The sequence below is a fragment of the Epinephelus moara genome, chromosome 5 (genome assembly GCF_006386435.1).
Source record: "Epinephelus moara isolate mb chromosome 5, YSFRI_EMoa_1.0, whole genome shotgun sequence".
NCBI lineage: Eukaryota > Metazoa > Chordata > Actinopteri > Perciformes > Serranidae > Epinephelus > Epinephelus moara.
Genome location: NC_065510.1, coordinates 40482929 through 40508554, shown reverse-complemented (window position 1 = coordinate 40508554; position 25626 = coordinate 40482929). Strand labels below are relative to the sequence as shown.

Sequence of the window (25626 nt, the reverse complement as noted above, 5' to 3'; positions counted from 1 at the left end):
CTGGCTCGGCAGCACGTCTGTCTGTGATAAACAAACATCATTAGAAAAATCTCTGTATTTAACATCATGGACGTGACCGCAGTACAAAACTGTATACACTGAACAATTTGTATGCCTTGAGTTACTCTTTTAACGCTGGGTTTTTCCACAAAGTATATGAAGATGTCCACCCACTGTAACACTGAAATTGTCAAGGTTAGTTTGTCAGTGGACGACCATCGTCACAAACACATGACATTATGATCTACTTGTAGTAGAAAATCTAGCTGTATTCAGGCTATAATCCCTGCTTGATGCTCAGTAGAAGAGTGTGCATTTGGCTTACATGAACTGATTTACCGACGTGGTGAAAGATAATTCATCATCATTAACTTTAAAAAATCACATTTGTTAAGCATGGATTTGAACTTTTCAACTAGCTAGCTAACACTGTCTGGGTCCATGTCATCAGTTCGACAGCCCATTGGTTCGACATCCCATTAGTCCGACTGTCCGCGGTGCTGAACGGCTCACGGCGGGCGTATGGTGCGCCGCGACCGGCTTGAGGCAGGCAGGCTCACGGCTTATGTGTTTGCCACTTTCTTTTTCATTTTAACCCACACCATGATCTTTTCCTGACCCTAACCAAGTGGTTTTTGTGCCTAAACCTAACCAGACCTTAACCACAGGGCATCATGATGATTTCGGAACGGACTTTGTAACAATGAGTTTAATATGGTTGGAACAATGGGATGTCGAACCAGTGGGCTGTCGAACCAATGGGCAGTTCCTACACTGTCTGATTATCATTGACTCCTTGATCATAACAGAATATAGTCACATTCACCACAGCTCATTTAAGAAAGGACACCACGTGAAAACACGTTCTTTGTTTAGATTATCAGCAGCCAGTGGAGTGGAGTCATAAAGGTTTGTTTCTAGCCATCAGCAATTAGCCTTAGCCAGCACATTACCTACGTTAGCTACATTACTGCTAACATTAGTGAGCCTTTCATATTTCCTGCCAGGCGATTAAGGTCCAAACATAATGTGTTGTTTTTTAAATCGCGTGCTGCTACTTTGTCTCTTCCATGCACTAGTCAACCTGCCACAGCGGCTTCCTGCTGCGACTGTGATGGAAAATAAAAAATACCAGTGCAAATAAATGGCTCACTTCACTTAAAAACCTCACAGACCGATGCCTCAGTTGGCAAATCAAAAGTAATATGCGCCTTGTGTCAAACAGAATTAAAATTTCACAGAAGTACTTTGAGTTGGAACTACCTAATAGCTCGTAGGTGGTAGCTCGGAGCTAAGCATACAGGTGCAGCTAATCAGACTGATGTCAGCAGACAACTGTCGCTAAAGCTAGCAAGGCACTATTTTTGAGTGTAGAAATCACCACAGACCTGGGGATGAAACTTAATCGAAGAAGTTAGAAATAGTGCCTCCTAAATTGGTGGCAACTGACTGCAGACTAGTAAACATCGTGGAGGACTCAGGTCTGAAGGACATCCTCAGGTTGGCATGTTACAACCAGTCATATCTCTTACTGTCACGTTAGCTTAAGGGTTTTTTCAACTGAATGCAAAGTGAATGGAGCTATGAAGTATTTTTTTTTGTTATGCACTTTACTGAAATTTGCTGCACATTTTGTACATGAACTCCTGCATATTTTCTCATTGTGGAACAGTGTAATCTTATAAAATAAATAAAAACAAAACCTGTATTTCACAAAATAAGCACTTCGAAGTTGTCTCCTACGTCATGGTTATAAGACCACACTGTTGTAGTGGTGCTGCTCTGATTTGAATGAAATATATTTGAAAGTCAAGATCATAAAGTAAATTTCTTTGCATTTATTTGATTCCCAGTCAAGACACGATAAGAATTGATTTACCTTTTTAATATGGACTTGAAAACTGTTTTGCAAATTTTTACATGATTAAAAATGTGATTAAGCGCGATAAGCTATTAAAATTCAGTAATTAATCATAATTAGAAAAAATAATAATTTGAAATAACAACAATTAAATACTACTAATAAGGTAATAAAATTATTCCTAATAATAATACAAAAATACATGAAAATATTTAAATAAATCTGGACAGACTTCTATCCTATTAATGAATAAAGAATTTTCCCAATGAAATCAAGAAGTTAACAACATACTTTATACCTACATGTGCTTGTACCGTGTGTGCTTGAGATGTGAGTTAATGAGTCAGTCGGTAATCTCTACATTTTCAAATGTGTTCCAAACATTAAAGCATCGGAACACACAGGTAGAGTTCACTCACAAGTGTTGGATCGACGTACGTTTGTTTCTGTGAAGTTACCGTGGACAAATCCAGCAAAGAAGACCCGTGGTTCTCCGGCTCTAAGAAAAGTTACAGGTAAGAGAGAAATCCAGACAAAAACCTGCCATGAAACAAGTTAAAGGAATACTTCACTCAAAAACTGATCTTTTGTTATTCACTTACGTGGTGTTACCTTAAATTTGTGACAAAAACTGTTTTTCTCACATGCCTCCTTGAGAAATGGTGAACACATGGATTTAATGATTGATTGGGGACCACATTTGCCAAACATCAAAACTAGATCAAAACATCTATTTACAAACTCTCACACAACTCATGCAGTATAATCTAAGTCTCATTTATCAGCCGAACCCTCAGTACTTCCCAAACACATGTATTTTTGCTAAAACCTTATTATTCTAAACTGAGCTGAAAGTGAATCTTTCTATCTATGCTCTCCTCAAACCCAGACTCCAATACTAAGGTTTTTAGTGAAAATGCAAAGTGTTGTGTGAGAGTTTGTGAACAGATGTGTTGATATAGTTTTGCTGTTGTTAAATGTGGTCCCCACTCAATCAATAAATGAATACATTCCCTGTTTTCTGTGAAGGCATGTGAGAACAGCAAAGTTTTCCTAAAGAATTCAGGGTAACAAGGCATGACTTACTGATTTACAAAAGGTCATTCTGTGGTTGAAGTATTCCTTTAATGATCCATATGACTTATTAGGCAGAGTAATTCAGTTAGTACCTCAAGATTGACCTCTGGTCCAGGCTGTTGAGCCCTTTCCCTCACTGTCATCTGAGTCTGTACTGTGAGATGATTAGAAAAGAACAGTTTCACAGTTAGTGACTATAATTCACAACAAACATGGTTTTTCTCATTTGTAGATCGTAACAGTAGCATGTCAGGACATAACACAGTGTCAAATGATGGCCCTACTAGGAGGGTTTAAAGGAAGGCCAGTCCTGACATGATGACCCTCAGGAAAAGGATGAGGGTCTCTGAAACTGAGCACCCAAACACCTCTGAAGAGGATGTCAGGGTGAGAAGGGTGAAGAGGAAAGTCAGGGAGGATGGAGAGGGAATATATAAGAAGATGGTTAAGAGAAGAAGAGTGGACATTGTCAAATATGACCAGTAGGTGGCGCTTTCCTCAACAGACACTGACAGAGGTAGGCTGATCATGTGAAAATTAATTGGTGACTCTAAATTGACTGTAGGTGTGAGCGTGAATGGTTGTTTGTCTCTATGTGTCAGCCCTGCAATGATCTGGTGACCTGTCCAGGGTGTACCTTGCCTTCCACCTACAGTCAGCTGGGATAGGCTCCAGCCCACCTCTGACCCCACCAGGATGAGCGGTTAGGGAAAAAGAATGGATGAAATGAATATCATACTTGTTGGTTATAGTCTGTATTTTTAATCGGAGTCTGTAAAGTAATCACAGGTATCAAATAAATGCACAATATTCCCTCTGCATTGTAGTGGGGTAGAAGTATAAAACAGTGGAAAACAGAAATACTCCAGTAATGTACAAGTAACTCTGAAAGAACGACAGCCTGTTTTATCATTTAGTTTGGGGAACTTTTATTCTACGTTAGTGACTGTGACAGTCAACAAGCTGATGTTCATCTGTGTTTTTTCTCATCTGTAGAAAGCTGCAACACATCCGTGGAGGATGTGAGCAAGAGAGGTGTTAAGAGGAAGGCTGCCGCTGATGGAGAGGGACCAACAACAAATAGGAAGAGCCTGGATCCAGAAGACATCAAGGAAGAGGTCAAAGAAGAGGAAGATCTGTCAGTAGAGGCCCTAACAGGTCAGCAGATACTGATAAATGTTGGGTCTTTATGTTAAGTATAAATACGTTTTCACAAATGTATTAAAACAAAATACATGTGTGTGTCTCTTTAGCTGAGTTTGAGGCCAAATATGAATTCACTGGGTTAAGGAGGCTGTGGATCTGTGTTTGCTGGCTATCGCAAAGCAGATCATTAATCTGTAAGTGATACTCACACAGTCTTATACACACACACACGTACACACACAGTATGGTGAGAAAGTGCCAATCAAAGTGCTGTTTGTGTCTTGTAGGTGGCCATCAAACACATAGAAAAAGATCAAATCTACTGCAAACACATGGTGAGTGAACAACACCTCCCTGCTGTTAGAATCTGAAGTCCAAACTGGGTGTATGATGGATGAATGATTATTCTCTCTTGGATGGATCGATGGGGACATCAGCACCGTGTCCCTACTGGACTGGTATGATCTGGACCAGGAGACCAGTTCCTTCCATGGACCTATTCAAGTACACTGAGGTCAATGGGGGCTCCTCAGAGGAAGAGGAGGCCAAGGCAGGCTACTGGCGGAGACCTGTGAATGTGTGAGTTAAAGGGGTAGTTCAGATTTTTTGAAGAGGGGATGTATGAGGTATTTATCCATAGTCAGTGTATTAGATACAGTAGATCAATCAGCATTTCAATCAACATTTATTTCAATAGCCCTTTACAAAACCCAAAGGTACCCAAAGTGCTTAACAACAGTGTCAAATAACAATGAAAGTACATGAAAAAACAACAACAACAAGAAAAAAAAACAATACATAAAAGAAAAAAACAATGGAAAGTGTGACAGTGCTACAGGGTATTAAAAGCCTTTCAACATAGATAAAATACATTAAAACAGAATAAATAAACCTAAAAAAATGTATCCTACGACGAACTGGAAGCCAGTGGAGTGACGACAGCACAGGAGTGATGTGTTCACGTCTGGGCGTGTTTGTTAAAAATTGGGCTGCGGCAGTCTGTACAAGTTGAAGTCGTGAAAGGGGAGACTGGCTGAGGCCGACATAAAAGGGCATTACAGTAATCTAATCTTGAGCTGATGAATGCATGAATTGCCTTCTCAAGGTCCTGCCGATTGAGAAAAGGCTTCACTTTGGCCAAGAGACAGAGCTGGAAAAAGTTTGTTCTAACAACAGAACTAATCTGTTTATCGAATTTTAAACCATTGTCAAATGTTATACCAAAATTTTTTACATGTGGTTTAAAAAAGGGGGCCAGAGTGCTACAGGTTGTTGCACTAACATCCGACATAGGTGAAGTGCCAAACAAAATACATTCAGTTTTGCTGTCGTTCAGGTGCAGAAAGTTTCGTGCCAGCCACTGTTTTATGTCACTAATACAATCCATTAACTTATGAAATGCAGTACTTTCATTGGGTTTCATGGGCAAATAAATCTGTAAATCATCTGCATAGAGATGGAAAGACAGATTGTATTTTGTTATTATTGATCCCAGAGGTAGCAAATACAATGAAAATAGGACAGGGCCAAGAATAGATCCCTGTGGTACCCCACAAGGGAGAGATGCATGTGATGAGTGGAGGTCACCAATCATCACAGAAAAGCTCCTATGACATCGGCACGCTCTCAGTTTGGAGAAGCAGACAGGAGTCTGACATTGAAGCTAAACAATATACTGCTTTAGGTGGGGATCAGCAACAAAACCGATTTTAGCCTCCTAAAAAAATCCCATCTAAAATAAAATAGAATAGTTTAAAAATGTACACTATACTGAGAGTATTTTCACTACTTTACCCTTTCGCCTATGGGAAGCTATTCAGAGCCCTGTCAATGCTTTTGTTAAGCACCACCAGACTAAAACACAGGAGCTGCTGGTCTACTGATGCTTTGATCAGTTAGTTTGTTTGTGTTATTGTGTGACTTCAGTGAATGCAAACTAACCCTTTTAAATGCCAAAGTCAGACAATAACACAAACAAACTAACTGACAGAAGCAGCAGTAGACAGTAGTATTTCAGCTGCCATGGGCTTGAAAGATGGTTTTAGAAACTTTGTATCTTGCATTTGAAGTGAGCTCTCAATCACAGCAGTTAAACCAGAGTCACAGAAAAAATGTCAGACCTCCTCTCTGATCCCTCATCTCTCTCTCTTTTCGTCTCTTAGATTATACTGAAACAGCTCCTTGATGCGGCAATTGAACTTCAGGGTATGCACATCTTTCACAGTGACATCAAGGTAGAAAACATCCTGACTGAGACCGGCTCGGACGCCCCACGCATTCGTATCATTGACTTTGGACTGAGCTGCTTCATCAAGAAAAGGACCTTTTATCGCGTCTACGGCAAGATGTCAAGGCTCCAACTCTGCCCTATCTTATCTATCTGTGACTTTTACATTTTAACAAAGCCGCTCATCCTCACCATCTTAATATTATGTCTGTGTATTCTAGGTACCACTGCCCACTCCCCTCCAGAGTGGTGCAGTCATTCTATCTACAGGGCCTGCCCCACCACAGTGTGGCAGCTGAGGGTGTTACTGTTCCAGACACTCCACAGGGATACCATATTTGTGACCACCGAGATCCTAAGCAGGGAGCTGAGAATCAGTAATGAGCTGTCCAAAGGTAAGAAAAACACACACACACCAGCATACACACATCTGTTGATTTTAGTTCACACTCTGATGGATCACCCACACCTTTCGTCTTCTTTCTCTCCAGATTGCCAGGATATCTTACGGACATGTTTGACAGAAGACCCAAAGCAGCGGGTTACCCTGGAGCAGTAGGTTGTCTTGCTTGATGTTGTCAGACAAAAGGATGCCTGTCGAAGTCGAACACATTGTCTTGGTTATCAAGCACAGGCAGATTATGAGAGAATAGGCATCTGGGCGCAGACATGCAGAAGGCCCCACCACCTCTCCAACAAAGAAACAAGACACAGACTTTGAGTTGACTGTGCCTCTTTTTTGTTGTTTTGCATCTCTTTGTAGCTTTGCATCTTTTTGTGGATTTGTGCTTCCTTGTGTTTTTTTTTGTGTGTGTGTCTCTGAGGTAAGTCTGTGTCATTTTCTGTTATTTTGTGTCTCCTTCGGTCAATTTGCATTTTTATGTGGTTGATCTGCCCATTTTTGTTGTTATTTATCTGTCTCTTTGTGGTCTTTTTGTGAGTCTTTGGGGTCATTTTGAGTCTCAGTACGAGGCACGAGCAGTTCAGTAACTTAAGCTTCAACTTAATTTTCATCCCTGAAGGGAAATTGAAAAATGTACATACATTGTAAATTTGTAATAAATGTTTTGATGTTGAGTCTCTGCAAATAAACCTTGGTTAAGCATCAGTTTCAGCATCCATGGAGAGGCTGAACACTTCAGAGCTGTTTGCTCCCTTCGATAGCTCAGTTGGCAGAGCGGAGGACTGTAGGTTGATATTAGCAGAAATCCTTAGGTCGCTGCTTCAACTCCGGCTCGAAGGATGGACTTTTCATTGGTTAACATTCAGAACATGATGTAAATAGGCCTCATTTATGGAGTCATAGGTAGTATTGCTTATGGTCGTGGGACAAAAAGAATACGTGTTGAATCCATGATCTTGGTTATTGAGTTTAGTTGTTCTCTAACGATTTTAACCTTTGAAAATGTGTTATAATGTTGAGTTTTTGAAAAATAACTGTAAGCATCAGTTTCACCATCTTTGGAGAGGCTGCACAATGGAGAGCAACTCGCTCCCTTCAGTAGCTCAGTTGGCAGAGCAGCAGAGTGTCAGTTGATAGTAGCAGTGATCCTTAGGTCGCTGCTTCAACTCCAGCTCGAAGGATGGACTTTTCATTGGTTAAAATTCAGAACATGATGCAAATAGGCTTAATTCACAGAGCTCTAGGTTGTATTGCTTGATGTTGTCAGACAAAAGGATGCCTGTCGCACACATTGTCTTGGTTTTCGAGCATTGACGCATTATGAGAGAATGGGCCTCTGGGCGCAGACATGTAAAAAGGCCCCACCACCTCTCCTACAAAGAAACAAGACACAAACTTTGTGTAAGTGTCAACTTTACTGGTCAATTTGCGTCTCTATGTGGTTGTTTTGACCAATTTTATTGTTATTGTTCTGTCTCGTCGTGGTCTTTTTTGTGAGTCTTTGGGGTCATTTTGAGTCTGAGGCCAGGGGGGCCTACACCTGCAAAATGTGTTCTCTCGTGTGCCTAGCATGAGGCATACAGTTACTTCATCTTCAACTTTATTTTCATCCCTGGAGGGCAACTGATTGTTCAGAAAGCAAAAAATATAAAAAGGCTTAAGTGAACACATGAAAATGTACATACATGATCGGGGGGAGGTCGGGAAGCCAAATACAGTGAGCTGAAACAACAGTGAACATTGGAATACAGCCATTGCAACATAACAAAAAAAATATTGAGCAAAATGAATGATTAGCAGCAACTGAAGTGAATGAGGGTAATTTAAGTGCATAATGACCCTGCAAGATGGATAAGATGGATTACAAGATCAGCATCTCTCTATTATGACACTGTTCATGTGTTTTTCTTTAATCTCTCATTTTTGCGCTTTTTTTCTTCAAACAATGCATACTTTCATCTTCTCAGACTTCTAAAATTTAATCGAATAAAACAATCTGAGAAGGAAAAATGCATTCTTGGACAACCCAAAACCTGTGATGAGCAGTCACAAGCATAAACACACTGGGAATTGGGCATCCTGATGGCACAGAAAAAAAAAGAAGTAAATCGAAAATGAAAACAAATGTTAGTTGACACCTTAATGCACAGACAGACACACAAAAGCCAGGTGCTCTGTTTAATAATGCTGTTTATTCTCACAATTGATTACATTGATAAAGTGTACAAATCAGTGAGCAGCAAACGGAAGCCAACACATCCATCTGTGGGAAATGTGTGTGTTTGTTGTTGTTTATGTGTGTGAGCTTGACAGAGATGCTAAGAGTCCACTGCTGTTACCATCATCATCATCATCATCATCATCATCTTCCTCTTCACTCCTGTTAAAGTGTTCAGACCAACAGTGGACTCCCAGCTCTCAGTGCACTGTACAAGGTGAAGATATATTCCTTTAACGGCCTTTTTCTGCAAAGCGGAGCTTGTTGTAGCATTGTGAGTTAACCAGGGACTGAGACAGTGACACAGAGTCAAGAGACTTTACTTGCCCCAACTAATAAAATCAGTATATACCTTTATAAAATAGAATAAATAAAATAAAAAATATTTCTGTTCAGTACATACAGTCGTTCTTTTCACCGTCCAAGGGCATGCAAGGCTTTTCACGACTTTCCATTTCTCGAGATCAAAAGAATGCATAGATAATTGCTCAGTTAAATTCAGTATCAACGTAATTGACAACTGTGAAAATTTCCAATCACCTCTCCGGGTTTCATTATTTGCTCTCGTATTTTTCTTATCTACAACAATGTATATCAGTATTTTACACTTTGGCCATTTGGTGAGTTCTCAAAAAAAGGCATTTCATTACAAGGAAATAATAGAAAACTACAGACATTCAAAATGAAAAGATAGCTTATAACAATGATTAATGCCAAATGTTACATTAAAATGGCTATTATGTACACGCACATTTTGTCATCTCATTCACATTTCAACATCCGTGTGATAAAAGAAGGTGATGTGGCTTAAGTTTCTCATCAAAATCTCAATAACGCTCCTGGTTCCTTTAACCTGTCTGTGTGTGGTAACTGTGCAGTTCAAAAGCTCGGTGCAAGACACGGAGACAATAAGATGCAGCCACAGATGTTACAATGTGACCGTTCACTACAGTAAGCCCCCTTTACATACTGTTGCTATGCCTGTACCTTCACACATATATGCAGTTTACTAAGGTGGCAGATTTACCACTTGAATACAAATGAGCAGAAAAAAGCAGCTTTTCGTTTTAACCAGTGGCCGTCAATTTCGGTGGCTGAAAGGACAAGCACATTTTATCAGCTTGCTAGCTAGCTAATAAAGCTAATAATAGCTCTGTTAGTTGGTTGAAAACTCTTTAAAATGTCAGACTCATTTTTAAAACAAATTCTTGTAGAAGTCTTGATAAACACTCAATGGCTGCATACACAATATCTTGCTAAAATACCGAGGCTTCAGCTACATAATGGAACCCAGGAAATTGAGCTGTGCTTTAGGGCACAACTAATGGGGATCCTAACAACTGAACATGTTGCAGCCATAGAATATAATTATGGACGTCGCCACCGTAATGTCACCCACTGGTTTGTGGACTCCCATTATAAAGCCTCAAGTTGGCATTTTGGCCGTTGCCATCTTGGTTCTTTGGAGCCAGAAGTAACCGTAATTGGACGAGATGGAGGAGCTTTGGGTGGATCTAACTGAGAACCAGAGGTGACACCTCACAGACAGCCTGTCACTTAAACAGGCTACGCCCTTAATTATGAATAACTTTAAGCCTTAAACACATTTAAACAGGTGAGTTATGTAAAAATTCACTCCCTGCACAGTTGTCATTAATGGGGAATTTAGCTATGGACAACAAAACTGTTATTGTGCCAGGCAAGTTAACATTGTACATGTTGAGAATTTTAACAAAAGGGTCTATGGGGACTGACTTGCTTTTAGAGCCAGCCTCAGGTGGACATTAGAGGAACTGCAGCTTTTGGCACTTCCATGTTAGCTTCATTTTTAGCCCTGGAGGTTGCTGCTTGGTCATACATTAGCCTCCTCAGCAGCTGATGATCCACTTAGAAGGCATGAAAATAAAGAAACTGTGTTTCTGTATTGCAGTGTAGAGGTTTTTTTTTTTTTTTAACATAACCTGTAAACCCCTAAAATATAGTTAGCTATCTATAGTAAGCTAGTTAGCCTGACATGCTAATAACTGCAGCTTAGATTAGAGCAGAAAAACACAGTTTGCTCATGTTATTGGTTGTTGAAAAGGTGATATATAAAAGGCACAACCCTCCAAACTGTTGACATACCAAGTAGTTGTCTTCCAACAGCCTCTTAAACATGCAGAGCAACCCAGAAGCTTGATAGGCTGGCCAAACTGTGATTAGACAGTTGCTATCTGGCATGGGTTTAGCAATCGGTCATTACAGAGCTTAAGCTGTTTCCATACATCCAAGCTTGTCAAATATGTGATAATAAGGAGCTAGCAGCGTTGAAGTGAGATTTGTTTGAGAAACACTGCAGAAAACAGACCAAAAACAAGTGATCTCGTGGCACTGATGAAAACAGTTTTACAGTAAAGAAGTAGGCAATGAGAAAACAGAGAAAGGCGCATTCAAGTGAACAGAACCCTGGAGACAGATTAGATATAGATAGCAGCCCAGGAAAGTCCTGTTAGTTTGAGTCAACATGTCTCTCTGTCGGGGGGCTGGAGATGAAACCTGTCTGTCTCCTTCTCCCCTCCTCACAGGTCAGATCTCAGCTGTCACCAAATTCCTCCAGTCATCTTCTTTGTATGATTCCTCCAGCCTTTCTCATGTTGCCAAGCCCCTTCTATTAGTGGACATAAAGTCTCTGAAGACAGATACTGAGGTGGGATTTAAAGGAGAATCTGTCAAATTTCCTCCAGCATGTGTATCAAAGAGCAGCAGCAGCAGCGTGCTGATGTCTCCTGTGTTTGGAGCAGCAGTCTGGTGCTGTTTACCAGAGAGCAGGGGAGCAGAGGAGGGAGGGGTAACGTTCTGTCTATCCCTGCAGCTCTTTCTCCATTATGGCTATCGTCTGTCATTTTCCGAGGGATAACGGAGGAATAAAAACAAGTAAACAGGAAGAATATGAGGGATGTTTCGGGTGAAAGGTCACCGCTCGTTCAGACCCTCCAGGCTGATTCTTGCAAAGTCGACAAACAAATAAGAAGACAGGAAACACAATGTGGCTTCGGATTTCTCACCCCTTCTGTAAGCAGCAGCAGTGTATTGATATTGTCAAGAATGGTTCACTTTTATATAAAAGGTTCATGCAGGATCAGTTGAACAGGTTAGAGTGTGTAGACTGACGGCCAAATCTCTTTAATCTGTAGCAGCTTCCTTCTTTCATTTATCACATTCTGATTTGAAAATCAGACACGATGGCTTTCAAGATTCATCTCTTCCATTTCACTGTACGTTACAGTCTACAGAGGACAGTGAGAGTGAGGGACAGAGGGGGACAAGCCACTACAGACTAACAGGTGAATGACAGGGGGGTTGTGGCCAGGAGTGCAAGGTCATGCTGGCAGCACAGGCACAGACACAAATACAATTAGAGCATGGAGAGATCAGCAGTTTGGGCAGCAATGAGCTCGCTCATCACATATGCCGTGCTGGAAGGAGCACTTCCTACTTCTTCAGTTTTTGCTCTCTTCTCCTCACTCCTTCTCTGTGCCGAGGGGGATGAGAGTTACTTCTATGTACACGATCACCTGGGCGCTCATCACTCAGGTGTTTCTCTGTGGTTGTTCCTTCTTGATGTGGGATTCAAGTCTTTATTCATGTCGGATATTTTGAGGGAAAAGATTTGAATTTCTGCCCAAGAGCCGATAAACTCTTGAGGTGAAATTCCAATTTTTAGTCCAGAAGGAATTGTGACAGGGTTTCCCCCAAGCCCTGGGGCTTTGCTGTGTTGCCATGGTTACTGGGGTCTGTGGTGGCGATGGGTTTTGGCAGCGATGCAACTTGTTACCATGGTGACTGGGAGGTTGTGGCGGGGAGTTGGTAGCACTTAACCGTGGTTACTGCGGCAACTCGGTGACGGGTCTTTTTTGTTTGAGGGTGTCGATGAGAGACAGGACGCCTCGCTTCACGCTGGTCGACACCCGACGGGACACCGAGTCACCAGGGGGCGACGAGCCGCAGGCCTTCAGGGAGGGGGGTCGAGCCACCAGACACTTCTGATACCGCAGCTGAAAGAGACAGAGACATATTGTAAATAATGGAGAGTTACAGCTGCTGAGTATACGACTGTGGAGGTGTCTGTGAGAGAGAGACAAGGGAGAGCTGGACTGGTGCAGGCTGTGAGCTGTGATCAATAGTAATGACTGATGATTCTTGTCACCATGAATCAGTTTTAGTGTGTGTGTGTGCGTGTGTGTGTCCATATATCCAAAGTTCTGATGTGTGATCAATAGCCCAGCCAGCAGTCGACTAATCTTGTGACTCACCCGCAGTAGAGAGGGCAGAGGAAGATGAGTAATCTCCATTAATGGGCTGCATTATAGTGGAAACACCACAGAGGGCATAGTGGGTTGTGATTATGGACAATTATAATGATAAAATAAAAACACTGTAAAGACATTATGGGTTTATTACAGTGGTTATTAATTGACTGTACACTTTTCCTCTTCAAACTTTGCCTTGCACAATCTAAAACAACCGTGAACAGAAAATCTATACCAGATAAACCTACAAGGACATCCTCTCTCTGAGACAAGTGATGCTGAACACACACTATATTTTACCTTTAGGGGGCTTCTCTTGATTTCAATGCATGTTTTACACCTGCAGTGTTTTGACAGAGGGCCCCATTACAACTTGAATAAAGCGTCTGGGTTGGACAGTAAAACAACCATCTGTCAAGACAGAAAACCCAGCTCAAACTGAACTACAGTCAAGGGCATTCACTCTCAGAAAGACAGGCTCCAAGTGTGTTCTCCAACTGTACTTCAAGTCCCCCTCCACCTAAAAATGCGTTTTCTTCTGTTTATGTCCCTAAAATGTCTAACCTTGACTATTCCGACTTGTATCTGTGCAAAGTTTGTCACTAGAGATGTGTTTTACCATTCCTCTACTGAGAGGGATGATGTCTGTGCACTTCCCGAAAATCTGAGATTCAAACGTACACCAGTCAGCTAGATTAGGTACATCACTAAGACAAAAGCCAATTGCTGTCTAAAATGGTAAACACACATCAACAGGGGAACAAACTTCGACACAACACCGGCACAAAAACCTGAAACCTCCAGTGCAGAGCAGACTTGTCAGGACAGAGAGTGGAGACAGCAAACATGGAAGAGTGTGCAGTTTTTGGATATAAACCGGTCCCTGAAATTCCCGTCATCTACCAACCAGAATTACTGCCCCGCAATTGTATGCCTCCACACACCAGTCAAGTTTACATCCATATTATTCATTCATTTATATCCCTGTCGGTGAAAACATGGATGCCTCACACCCATTGCCCCCCCACAGCGCCATACAATCAGCACATGTTCGAGGTGGACACTCAAGATGAGCTCCACCAATTAAGCATCTAACCAAATACTTTCCCTTCTGTTCCTAAAATGCGGCATTGAATAATGACCAGAAAAGCGTTTTATGCAGAACATTATGATATAACAAGCTAACCTCTGACCTTTTGGACATAAATGTCATCACTTCATTATTTCATCCTATTAGACATTTGTGTGTTTTGTCATAATAAGAAGTGAACATTTGTGCCAAATTTGAAGAATTCCATTGAGGCGTTCTCGAGATATCATGTATACAAGGATACAATGTACCGATGGGCGTACGGACAACCCGGAAACATAGTGCCTCCGGCCACTGCTATTGCTGGTGCAGAGGCAGAAGCTCCACTGTTGTGGCAGATATTATTGTATGATTCACAGCAGGGCTCAACAATAAGTATCGCCTAATTGCCTGGGGGAAGTAAAATGCCACATTGGGCAACTCACAAAATTTCTGATGAAGGAAGTAGCTATGAAGACAGCCATCTTGCTTCCTCTTCATTTCTGTTAATGTGCCTATACACGGGACCCATCAGGCACTTAACAAGGAAATGGTGGCGAGTAAAAACAAATTTTATGAGCTGAAGAGCAAGCAGAATTTTAACTGGCATTTAAGGTTGTGGGTGAAACTCCAACTTTGTACTGCAGAGAGGCAGATAAAATGGGGTTGTTTTTCAAAGGCATGTCAAATTTCCAAAAAACGCACTGGAGTGCCATAACAAAAGCCGAATACTTCTTGCTTGCATGGCAGCTAAGAGGGCTGCTGACAACCACCCCTACATAGTCTATTCCTATACGAGTCTGACTGAGGCTCAAACATGTATGGCTGAATCCCTCAAACGTTTCCTCTTACGCTAATGCTAGCTATCTTGATGCACACTGCTCTTTCACCATTCAACCAAGAGCGAGCAGCACTGGAGAAAGTATAGAGCAGAACCTACCATTAGCAGCGGAGGTGGACGGGGCAGGAGCCACATCCAGAATATATCAATGAGGGAGAAAAGGTAGATCTTGGCCCATCCCCTTTTAAGAGTTTTTTTTAAGTATTATTAGAGAAAACTATGTGAAACTACATATTTGTATAAGTACAAACTTTAAAATCTGGAGGGGGACTTAAAGTGATGATGATCCTAGTTTAAAAACATTATCAACAGGCAAATATTTTGCATTTAATTAGCTGGGACTAGAGGAACACCCTTTCAGAAGACCAGTTGGTTTTAATAAGGTTATGCATATAGTGTTAAGCCAGTTGCTGTCTTGTGTTTCATGCTTGAATGTTCTGAAGATTTTTTTTAAAGGTCTGTGTGCAAACAAGCACTAAAAGAAGTATTTCATAAGCGTAGCAACAAAAAAAGGTGCAATTTCTACTTACCATGAAAACGTCTTTACAGAATTAACATACAGGGTTTTTTTTACCTATTTTAAATGCTTTCGAATAGCTTCAAATGTCTCCTGTCAGTCTACAGTCTTATGTTAAAATTACACACCCTCCATTTCCTACAATCCAACAACTCAAGATGTAATTTGACATTTGAGCATGGATGTACATGCGCTGGGAGAGATTCCTTTGTTTTCTCTCCCTTAACTAAACATAGTCAGAGTTGGCTCAGTGTTAACGAGTCCTGGTGTCAGCTCGTGTTCTTTCTCAGTGACTCACCATACAAGCTGCCTGCACAGCCTCCGACACATTCCCTGCGTTGGGCTCACACCAGAAGACGTGACAGTCAAAACGATGGCCGCCGGCATCCATGACGAAGGCAAACGTGTGCACATCCCGCCCAACGCCCATGAAAGACAGGAATCGAACACGACACTCCACCAACACTTCCTCTTCATCCTAGTCAAAAACATACAGAGGTGTGTAAGGTTCATCAGAAAGTCACAGATATGTGAAGTACATATTTTTTAGGATTTAACTGTACTTCTTAAACAGGGAGGGAAAGACGTCATGAGAACACATTAGTGAAGGAATTTACAATCAACATTTTTTCTGCATTTGAAGGCAATCACATAGTCACACATGTTCATACTGGGGAGCTGCCCAGTAAAACTGTAGCCTTCTAATAAACACGTCCACTGGAGCAGCTGGGCTTTAAGTGCCTTGCTGTTACAGCTGAGATCTATAACTGACATTTTATGTCATCTGCATGGTCGAATGCTGTTAAGGTTTAACATGCAGATTTAATGTGAGTGGAGTTGCTTTTTGTCTCACTCTTTTGTCTTGCTCTGGACACTGACAGTGTCAGTCAAAGGAGTTTTCAACCATTTTTGTAGTTTCACACACAGGAATCAACAGTGAAGAGTGAGCAGCGGATAAACTTTAAACTGTGGTGACTGCTGAGGGAAATAAATGACAGGCTCGACAAAATGTTCTTCACCCCCGACATAATAAGAAGTATGAGGCAAGTAAAGCCAAACGGGGAAGACACTAAAGCCTGATTTATGGTTGGACGCTCGATACTTTTGATGAGTTTTGCTTGACAGAAATGACAAATTTTGGACAGAAAAACGTGTTGCGCGACACTTTCCTTTCATGGCCCACACCTTGAGAATTTTGTTTTGTCGCAGACACAGACATATTTCATCACGCAAAGTAATTTGTAGTCTTACTAATGTCACTATGGAAATAGGAGTTTTCAATCCACACCAAATCTGACCTGCATTTGGCATCTCTATCCACAGAAGCAGCCATGTGTCTGGCAGCTCCTGGTGAGCTGAGTTAACAGAGGCCGGCATAACTAGCTCCACCAGACTGACTGACAGCAAACATTTACTAAACTAAAAGAGTTTTCATGTCTGCACCACAGGAAGATATCAACAGTGTTTGTACTTATAGATTAATTGATTTTACTTTCCAGCCATCCCTAGAGAGTTAGGGGAATCTGCTGCTCACTGACAGACTGGGAGCTCATCAATCAACATAGATACAGTTAATAAATTAAAAACACATTCAGAGAACAGCTGTCTCTGCAGATTACACTTCACTCAACATGACAGTGATAGACTCAAACCATGACAAAAAAAAACGCAGGGGATCTCTGGTTAGCATGGCGATGACCAGAAACCTTTTGCTGAAGCATAAATTGAAAACTATGCACAACTGTTTAGTTTCTGTTGAGCTGCATTTATCAAAAGTGTTGAGTGCCCTATCATAAATCAGGCTTACTCACTCAAAGATGACCAAAGCTCACTAGCCGTGCGTGTGTGTAGACATTTTGTTTGGATAATACTGATGTTAGTCTCTTTGGCACTTACTGTCAGTCTTGTCATACAATCATATTCTGTAAAGGCATTTTTATCAGTCAAATCTATTTTGCACATAAAAAAATAAAAGGTAAACAAGGTGGGTGAGAAAACTTCACCAACCAGCCTCTGGATGCTCCTCCATCTTAACAGTCAATTACATCTCAAAGACAGGTGCAAGGATGCACAAAAATTGTGAAATAAAGCTTTAAGAACATGGTGGTTGTTTTCCCATAATGCCAAACCTGTCCCACATTTTGTTTTGTTTTGTTTATGGAGTTTGTTTAATCACATTTTATTTTTCCATACAGGCAGCTGTGGTTACAGCTGATGTGTGTCTCACCTTGTCTTTGCTGATAGTGACAGTAGCATCTGCCACGTTGAGGGCTACTGGAGTCCAGTCCTCTCTGTTGGAAGAACCGATCAGACTGTCTATAGCTCCGTTCAGTATGTCCATGCCTGGAGCAGAGCATGTTAAAAGCAAAGTTGGATTATCAGCATCACCACCAACCATGTGCTTTGCATCTCATTAAGGTCTGCATGGTTGTGTGCTTGTGTGTGTGTGTCAGACTAACCAATAGGTCTGGCCACAGGCAGCATCCCAAGGTAGAGCACCTGAAACTTCTGAACCAATTCCGTCTTTGGTGTGGGGAACTCTGCTGGGGAGAAGCCACAGACACATTTAATAGGTGCTTTGAAAAATAAATATTTAACTACATTTAAAAAAACCCAACACTGCACATTTACAGAGGGTTCCCCTGTGTAGCCTGCTGGCTGAATATCTGGATATTAACCACCTTCTTAATGGCTTCTATTATATCTAAACATCACAACTTTTCTAGATGCACTATAAATTATTTTAACAAGGCTGTTGACTGAACAATGTGATGGTAAGTCACTCTGGTCCTTGAGTTTGTTAAGTTTACCCAAGTTCAACTGATGCTGACAAAAGCATAACTCTCTGTTGTAGGCGTGGCTCCATGCACTGCAAAGGAAGTTAACATTATAGTCCTCAATTATGCTTCTGAAAGATGACTTCAAGACAAAGTTCTTTCAGACCGGTTTGTTATTAATTACTGGGTATTTTCATTTTATAACAGGACACTGTTATGGACTGTCCCAGTGGACCATAATGACATAGTGTCATGCTGCACCTCCTGGTTCTCATGTTTTAAAGCTGTTGTCAATTTATTCTAAGTTTATTTTAAGCAGAGGCAGACACTGCAGCTGTTTGATCTGACGAGCTGTCAGCAGCAGGCTGGACTGTTGTCAGGTTGCCTGACTGTTGCTGCATCTCGTCCAATCACATGAATGTACTGTATATAAATGACATAGTGCGGCACAGCCAATCATTTGTCTCTCTGACAGGGACAGAGAGCTGACAGGAGAGGAAACAGTGAGGGATAATAGAAATGGTTCATTGCCCTCATGTTTATGCAGCATCCTTTTTTTAAGCAACAGATATATATATATACATATATATGTTTTAGCCTGTCTATCTCTTCAACACTGCTCTCCTGCACTGTTTCCTGCAAGTACAAGTAACTCTGTCTTGCTGACACCAACATCCCTTGGCTGGCTACTTTTCCCATCTGTCTGGCTATTAAAAATCTGAGGATCTTCCTCCACCTCCTCTCTGTAAATGTGAGATAATGAACACTGGCACATTATGCTGGTGCACTGGACCATCAACTCCGAGATCTGTAAACTGTGAACAACTGTTAAAATGTACCCTGTGGAGTTTTTGGCCACTGGTAAGAGCTACGGAGCAACGCTTTCATGTGTGGGTCTCCGTTTTGTTTCCCGCTATTCTCATGATTGACAGCTGGCAGCCATAATGCACAAAGAAAAGTAGCACTGAGCTGAAGCCAAGAAACAAGTAGACTGAAGGCAAGTGAATATAGATGTAAACAATGCAGGAGTAAAACCAGAATTACCGCCCTGCGGTTGTATGCCTCCATGCAACAGTCAAGTTTACATCCATGTCTGTGAAAACATGGATGTAAACAATGAAGCATTTGGTGTTGTTTTGGTGAGTAACTGGCCGAACTGTTTGTTTACAAGAAACGTGAGAAAAGTGCATCTTTTCAGCAGTGAAAGTATTTCATTGTTGGACAGATGGGTCTATTCATAAAACTGGGCTCTGGCAGTAGAAAGATGGAAATACTTTTAAAATTGGTGCTACAGGACCAGGGAAAACAGAGAAATAGGACTGTGGAATTTGCTTTTGCTCAAAAGGTAGAAAACCTATAACTACCAGAATGCACTGCTCCACACCGGACCAATAAATGTTCCCACTGTTGGTTGACACAATGCAAACTTGTCAATTTTTGTCATGGATGTATAAAGAGAACTGGATACAGTGTTGGAGGCGGGACCCTGTTAAGTTCTAAGAAAGTTGCTCAGTGGCACATGAAGCTGAAAAAGCTCTATATCCACAGTATGAAATTACGCAGATGATTGACACTGCTTTCATATCATTGGGCCCACAGAGCAAGCACACTAGATATTTCAGCAGGCTGAGCTGGCTACTTCCAGTTTAGATACTCCGCTAAATTGAATGAGGATAAATTATTTAACTTGCAGCTCTTCTAGACTTTCCAAACGTTATCGGATGGATGAAATCCAAATAGTGGAATGAGTCATTTCCGAGGGGTTGTGATGCACAAGAAAATGTGTCCACTGATATGCAGACGTCGCTTCTCCAATGTTTGTCTATGGGAGGAAGTCTTTTTGGGCCCAATGGCATCACGTGATGGACTCGGGAGTTGTAATCCCACTGTTGGCTTCAAATTGGTTTCAATACCCTGCACATTTCTTGGGGACCTGGTTTTTCCACAGGAAACAATATGGTGCCCAGCTAGTACAGTTAAACAGTAAGCTAAAATATGTTTCTGGAAACTTTTTAGGTGAGAAATGGGCAACACAGTTAACAGCATCTTGGTTCATATTTGATCAGAACTTCCTAGTTTTACGGTTTGATCTCAGTTTTTTCAGCCTCCATCTTTATAAGGGGACAGTATGGTGGCCACTTTCCTGTTCGCAAATTCTTGCATTAGAGGTAAACAGTGCACTAAAGATTCTGAAGGAATTTTAGGTAAGAAATAGTCAATACAGTGACAGAGCTTTGGTTTAGATTAGATCTGGGTGCTGGTAAGCTGGAGGAAAGTTTAACATAGTTCATTTACCCATACTACCCACACTGTTATGACACAAAGCTGGTTGAAAATCAGCAAAGTATCCCTTTATGGCCAAGATTTACTCACAGTGGTGGTTGCAGATATTTTGAAATACACTGACTGATTTTAAAGGCTCCAAAATTAATTATTTATGAATCAAAGTGCCTTCATGCGTGTGTTCCTAACTTCTCTTGACTTTGGAGCATTAACAGAGGACACTTTAATGACAACACAGCAATTCATTTCAGTCTTTCTGTTCTTACAAATGACCAGTTTAAATGCATGCAGTGTGCCAAAGAAGTGATGACTGCCGTGCGCCTATTGATGCATGGCACTTGTCGCATTCACTCGCTCTCACACACACACACACACACACACACACACACACACACACACACACATACGCAAGCACACTGAGGGAGGTACTGTATGTGTGAGGCCTACCTTGTAAAGGGAGATCTAGTCCTGCCTGCATCCTGTCCTGGAGAGAACCTCCTGCCATCGCTTTGGCATTCTTTCGCTCTGTCATGATCTGGAGCAGAGACAGACAGAGAGAGAGGAGCGAAAGCAGATGCAGAAGTATGAGGAAATGGCGTGTAAAAACGGAGCAGAATCGGTATACGGAGAAGTGGCAGAGACACAGGGGAGGAGGGTGAAGAGACAAAGAGAAAAAGAGGATGAGGGGGGAAAAAGATGAAAGAGTCAACACCAAAGAGCTGAGGAAAAACCTCGAGCAGTTTCACCCCTGATACTGTCATGCTGTCTACTCATTTCACCTGGGGAGACACACACACACACACACACACACACACACACACACACACACACACACACACACACATATACATACACACACCTGGAAATACCACACATAAATTATACATTGTCTTAATCAGAGAGTTTTTCCACAGCTGATCTACATCTCGGCAACCCCTGCTATGACCAATCCTCCACTTTTCCTTATGAATGTGTGAAAAGTCTGCATTAATCAGACTCCATGTACTTTGATATATGTTGACTGTAAAATGTGGAACAGTAGGTATTAGCATGAAGGATGAGAAGAGGGACAAAAGGTTTCTTTTCCACCTTTTTCCTGAACATAAGGCATCTTTTGATATCAGAAGTTATAAAACCCCTTTCATGCTACACGGAATGGAATTCAGCACCAAATTATGGGTCTACAGCAATATAGAAAGATTTTAGACGTCTTCTCCAACGTTGGATAAAATCTTAAAGTGATAAATGTGTTTTATTGGGAATAAAAGGAAAGTCCATTAATTCCAGGCGAGTCCATAGTAAAAAGCAGACACAATAAAACAAAAACATGGTTTGAATACTCTAACCCTGTTTGCATTAATCTGCATTCATCTTAGAGTGGACGTGCAGAGAAAGCTCTCTGATGATGACTGTGTTTTGGGAGAAAGAAACTTTGTTGGGTCTGAAATTTAGATGAGTTTAATCTTGTTTTTAGACTGCAGATTAGATTTAAATGTGTGCCTGGGGTGTGGAATAGCAGAAAAGGTAAAACAATACTAGCACTCTTGAGGATGGGCATTTTGAATGCAGTCTCTCTTTTGACTGTATAAATATTAGATGTAGCCACCGTGACGTCACCTGTTTGTTTGTGTATTCCTGGTTTAAAGCCTCGAGTTTGGCATTTTGGTCATCGCCATCTTGGATTTTTTTTGGAGCCAGGAGTGACCATATTTGGATGAGAGGGTGCAGTTAGCCATGATGTCAGCTGCTAGCTTAGTTAGCACGGTGCATTTACAGATATGTGACAATGCTAATTTTTGCTTGCAAAAACTAGGCTTAAAACCATTAAAATAACATTTACTTACCAGAAAAACTGACTTAAAGGGTCCTTTAGTCAAACCAAACTCTCAACAAAACTTTTTAGGTGATGAAAACGTTATTGTTAACTTTCATGAACTGAAAATGCACTGAAATAGCGACTTGCCATCAAACAGCGCCCATCTGTCCCTCAAAGCGGCCATGCTCTTAATCATGTATAACTTTAAGTCTTAGTAAAATGTAAACATGTGAGTTATATAAAAATTCTCCCCCGCCTCAAGTGGTCATAAGAGGAACTGCAGTTTTTGGCACGTCTGCATTGTCTTCATTTTTCAGCCCTGGAGGTTGCTGCTTGGAATCATGACCACTGGTGCTTGAGTAAATGAGTGAAAGAATATCTGTGCCACTTTTTTGTAAAATGACTTGTGATAATGACCATCAGCCTCGCTGCTGAGACGAAACACTCTCACAATGAGTTGGAGCTTCATCTGAATCTATCTGCCAAATCCAAACTTGGCCTAGTGTCTCCAGGCCCCTCCTCCTCTGACCTGAACCACTTACCCTGGAGCAGATCTCATGCAGGCTGGTGGCAATGGCTTTGGCTGGCGTGTCACAGCGGAACACATGACATTTCAGGATCCTGGTGTTTTTATCTCGTGCCACATATGCAAAGTCCCTGGGAAAGAGGAAAACAGTGTCAATGAGGAAAGTACACAAGAAGGAAAAGACATCAGCGGGATGATGATGGAAAAAGAGTTTGATGGACTAGTTTCAGTACTACTCAGAGACAAGAAGAACGACGTGTACATGTCTGTGTGCGTGTGTCCAGTTTTGACTCTGACAGCTCTGAGAGACAGATGAGAGATGAACTGACCTTTATCAGTCTGATGACAACAGGACACACATTCACACACATACACACACACACACACATGCAGGTCGATGGACCCTAGAGATCAATAGAGCAGCGTGATGCAAGAGGGAGTTGAATGAGTGACAGCAGGGAAGAAGTTTTCCCCTGGGCCCACTGGAGCCGAAAACTATTTAAGTCCGCTGAGTAGAAGGAATGAAAAGAAGAAGGAAAGGGAAAAGGAGGGAGGGAGAAATAAAGATGTAGCTGCGACAAATTAAACCCGAACAGCACACACACACACACACACACACACACACACACACACACACACACACACGTACAAACGTTGATTTACGTCATTCAGAAATGCACATAAAACCAATCTAAATAACTTCCTTCAAGCTGTGTGCTTCAATATGGCATGCAATAAAAAACACGGGCCTGAGGGTTAACAAGATTTCTGAGCCCGGCCCCTTAGGGGAAACTCCTGAAAAGATTCCTGTTTGTTTATGTGTGTGTGTGTGTGTGTGTGTGTGTGTGTGTGTGTGTACTCTAAAAAATGCCTGTAGACACACAAGGACAGAGGAGGTCACCTTTTACTTCCTCCATCTGTGAGTGTGCGTGCACAATGCTACAGTACATCCAGAGCCACTTTGAAGACGAGAAAAATGAGACGCAGAGGAAATTAAACAATAAGGAATGACGGAGACGATGGAGAGATACTGTAGGAGGGATGAAAGGAAGGAATGTGTTTACCTCTCTCTGTGTCCAAGGAAGCAAGGGAGGAAAGGAAGCTAGTTAGTAGAAATAAAAGTGAGGTTAAAAAAAAAAAAAAAAAAATCTTCATACCAGCCCTTCATACCAGCCCCCTGCTGGGGGACAAGAGATGGCAACCAGGCACTCACACACACTCACACACTATCACAATAGGTTACATATTCTGCCATCTTCTTTGCTCTGACAGAACTAGAACAGGTCAAAGCAGCAGTGCAGGTAATTTTTATTCAACCTCGAGGTAGAAATTAAGTAAGATATGAAGGAAAGAGAGAAGAGAGGAATAGCAGGACAGAGAGATGCGTTGGATGGGCGCAATTAGCTTTAATTGGCTGCAGACGGTTTGTGTTTCTTAAACGAAATGAAAGGACTGGGAGTTTCCAAAAGCCACATAAAAAGAAGTTACTGAGAGGGGAGTAAGTAAGAGTAACGAGAGGAAAGTGAAATACTGGGGGAGGAAATTGGAAGTGAACTGCAACAACGTACACGATAAAGATAAAAGCGCAAAGACGAGGGCAGAATAAAACATCCAGATGAAGAGTGAAGATAAAAGTCAGAAGAAAAGAGAGGGAGAGGGGGGGGAAGGGGTGATATCTCATTTCTAATATAATCTTATCATCATGCCGACGCCCCTGAAAATGTCAAGGTTGCTGTGGGAATGTGTAATCTCTACGGCGATAATGAGTTTCATGGCACATGGGGAGAGGGGGGGGAGGCACCGGGGTACCGTTCCTGTACTGACACAACCACTCCAGTCTTTCACAAAGGTGTAAGAGTGTGTGACAGAGAGGGAGAGCGATTGAGGGAGAATCCTTACTCCAGGTTTCAAATTCCATCACGTATCTTTAAACAAAACAGTTCAACAACCCATAAATAAATAAAAACTAAATGCAAGATGTTCAGCAAGTCACTGCTATGTTTTACGTCCCTACACACACATCTCAAGTATCTGAAATATAAACTGTGAAGTGAAATTTGGATGTACATTTCCTACAATAAATAAAAATCTTTTAGTCATGAACTGCTGCACATTTCATTGTTTGAAGCTTTTCAAACACCAGATTCAGATTAACACAACTCCTTTATCACCTAATCTATTTGTAATTAACCACCACACACACACACACACACACACACACATCTGATTTTTACACTCCACTTGAGTTCCTCTAAATTGTGGCATGCACACCTCACACTGCCTGTAAAAAAAAATCAATCCACAAACTACAACCTCTCCCACATACTGAGGCCTGATCTTTTAGCTCATTGTTGTCTTTCTGCTACTTTGCAATAAAACATAACAGCAGAAGTGATGGTTCCAAAAGTAAGATAAAGGTATATAAATATACTCACAGCTGTTTGTTTTCCTATTTTGGCAGGTAATCCTGCGTACGGGAGCGTCTGTACACGCTTATGCCATCTGTTCCTGGTGACACTGCAGGCGTGCACACACTCTTCAACCTGTCCGCTCCACACCCAGTGAGCACTAACCAT

At 41.5% G+C, this 25626-nt stretch overlaps 1 protein-coding gene, 1 non-coding gene and 1 pseudogene across 7 annotated transcripts in view; 2 read left to right on the top strand and 1 right to left on the bottom strand.

The window, feature by feature from the left end:
- The first annotated feature begins 4478 nt into the window (after window positions 1–4478).
- Window positions 4479–6870, top strand: LOC126390943 (serine/threonine-protein kinase pim-3-like; annotated as a pseudogene).
- A 595-nt stretch (window positions 6871–7465) lies between these two features.
- Window positions 7466–7554, top strand: trnay-gua (transfer RNA tyrosine (anticodon GUA)). The gene is given in 2 exon segments: window positions 7466–7502; window positions 7519–7554. It is a non-coding gene; the product is annotated as a tRNA-Tyr (tRNA).
- Window positions 7555–8887: 1333 nt separating this feature from the next.
- LOC126390174 (amyloid beta precursor protein binding family B member 2-like) overlaps window positions 8888–25626 on the bottom strand; it is a 71842-nt gene continuing 55103 nt past the window's right edge. For 5 of the 6 annotated variants that reach the window (XM_050044338.1, XM_050044343.1, XM_050044339.1 and 2 more), the window contains 6 exons: window positions 23067–23181; window positions 21156–21243; window positions 18108–18191; window positions 17876–17991; window positions 15947–16126; window positions 8888–12966 (listed from right to left, as the gene is read on the bottom strand). In XM_050044338.1, the coding sequence (XP_049900295.1) occupies window positions 12796–12966; window positions 15947–16126; window positions 17876–17991; window positions 18108–18191; window positions 21156–21243; window positions 23067–23181 (754 nt within the window). In that variant the 3' untranslated portion in view covers window positions 8888–12795. The remainder of the gene's footprint in view (window positions 12967–15946; window positions 16127–17875; window positions 17992–18107; window positions 18192–21155; window positions 21244–23066; window positions 23182–25626) is intronic. The other variant, XM_050044342.1, reaches the window with a different exon arrangement.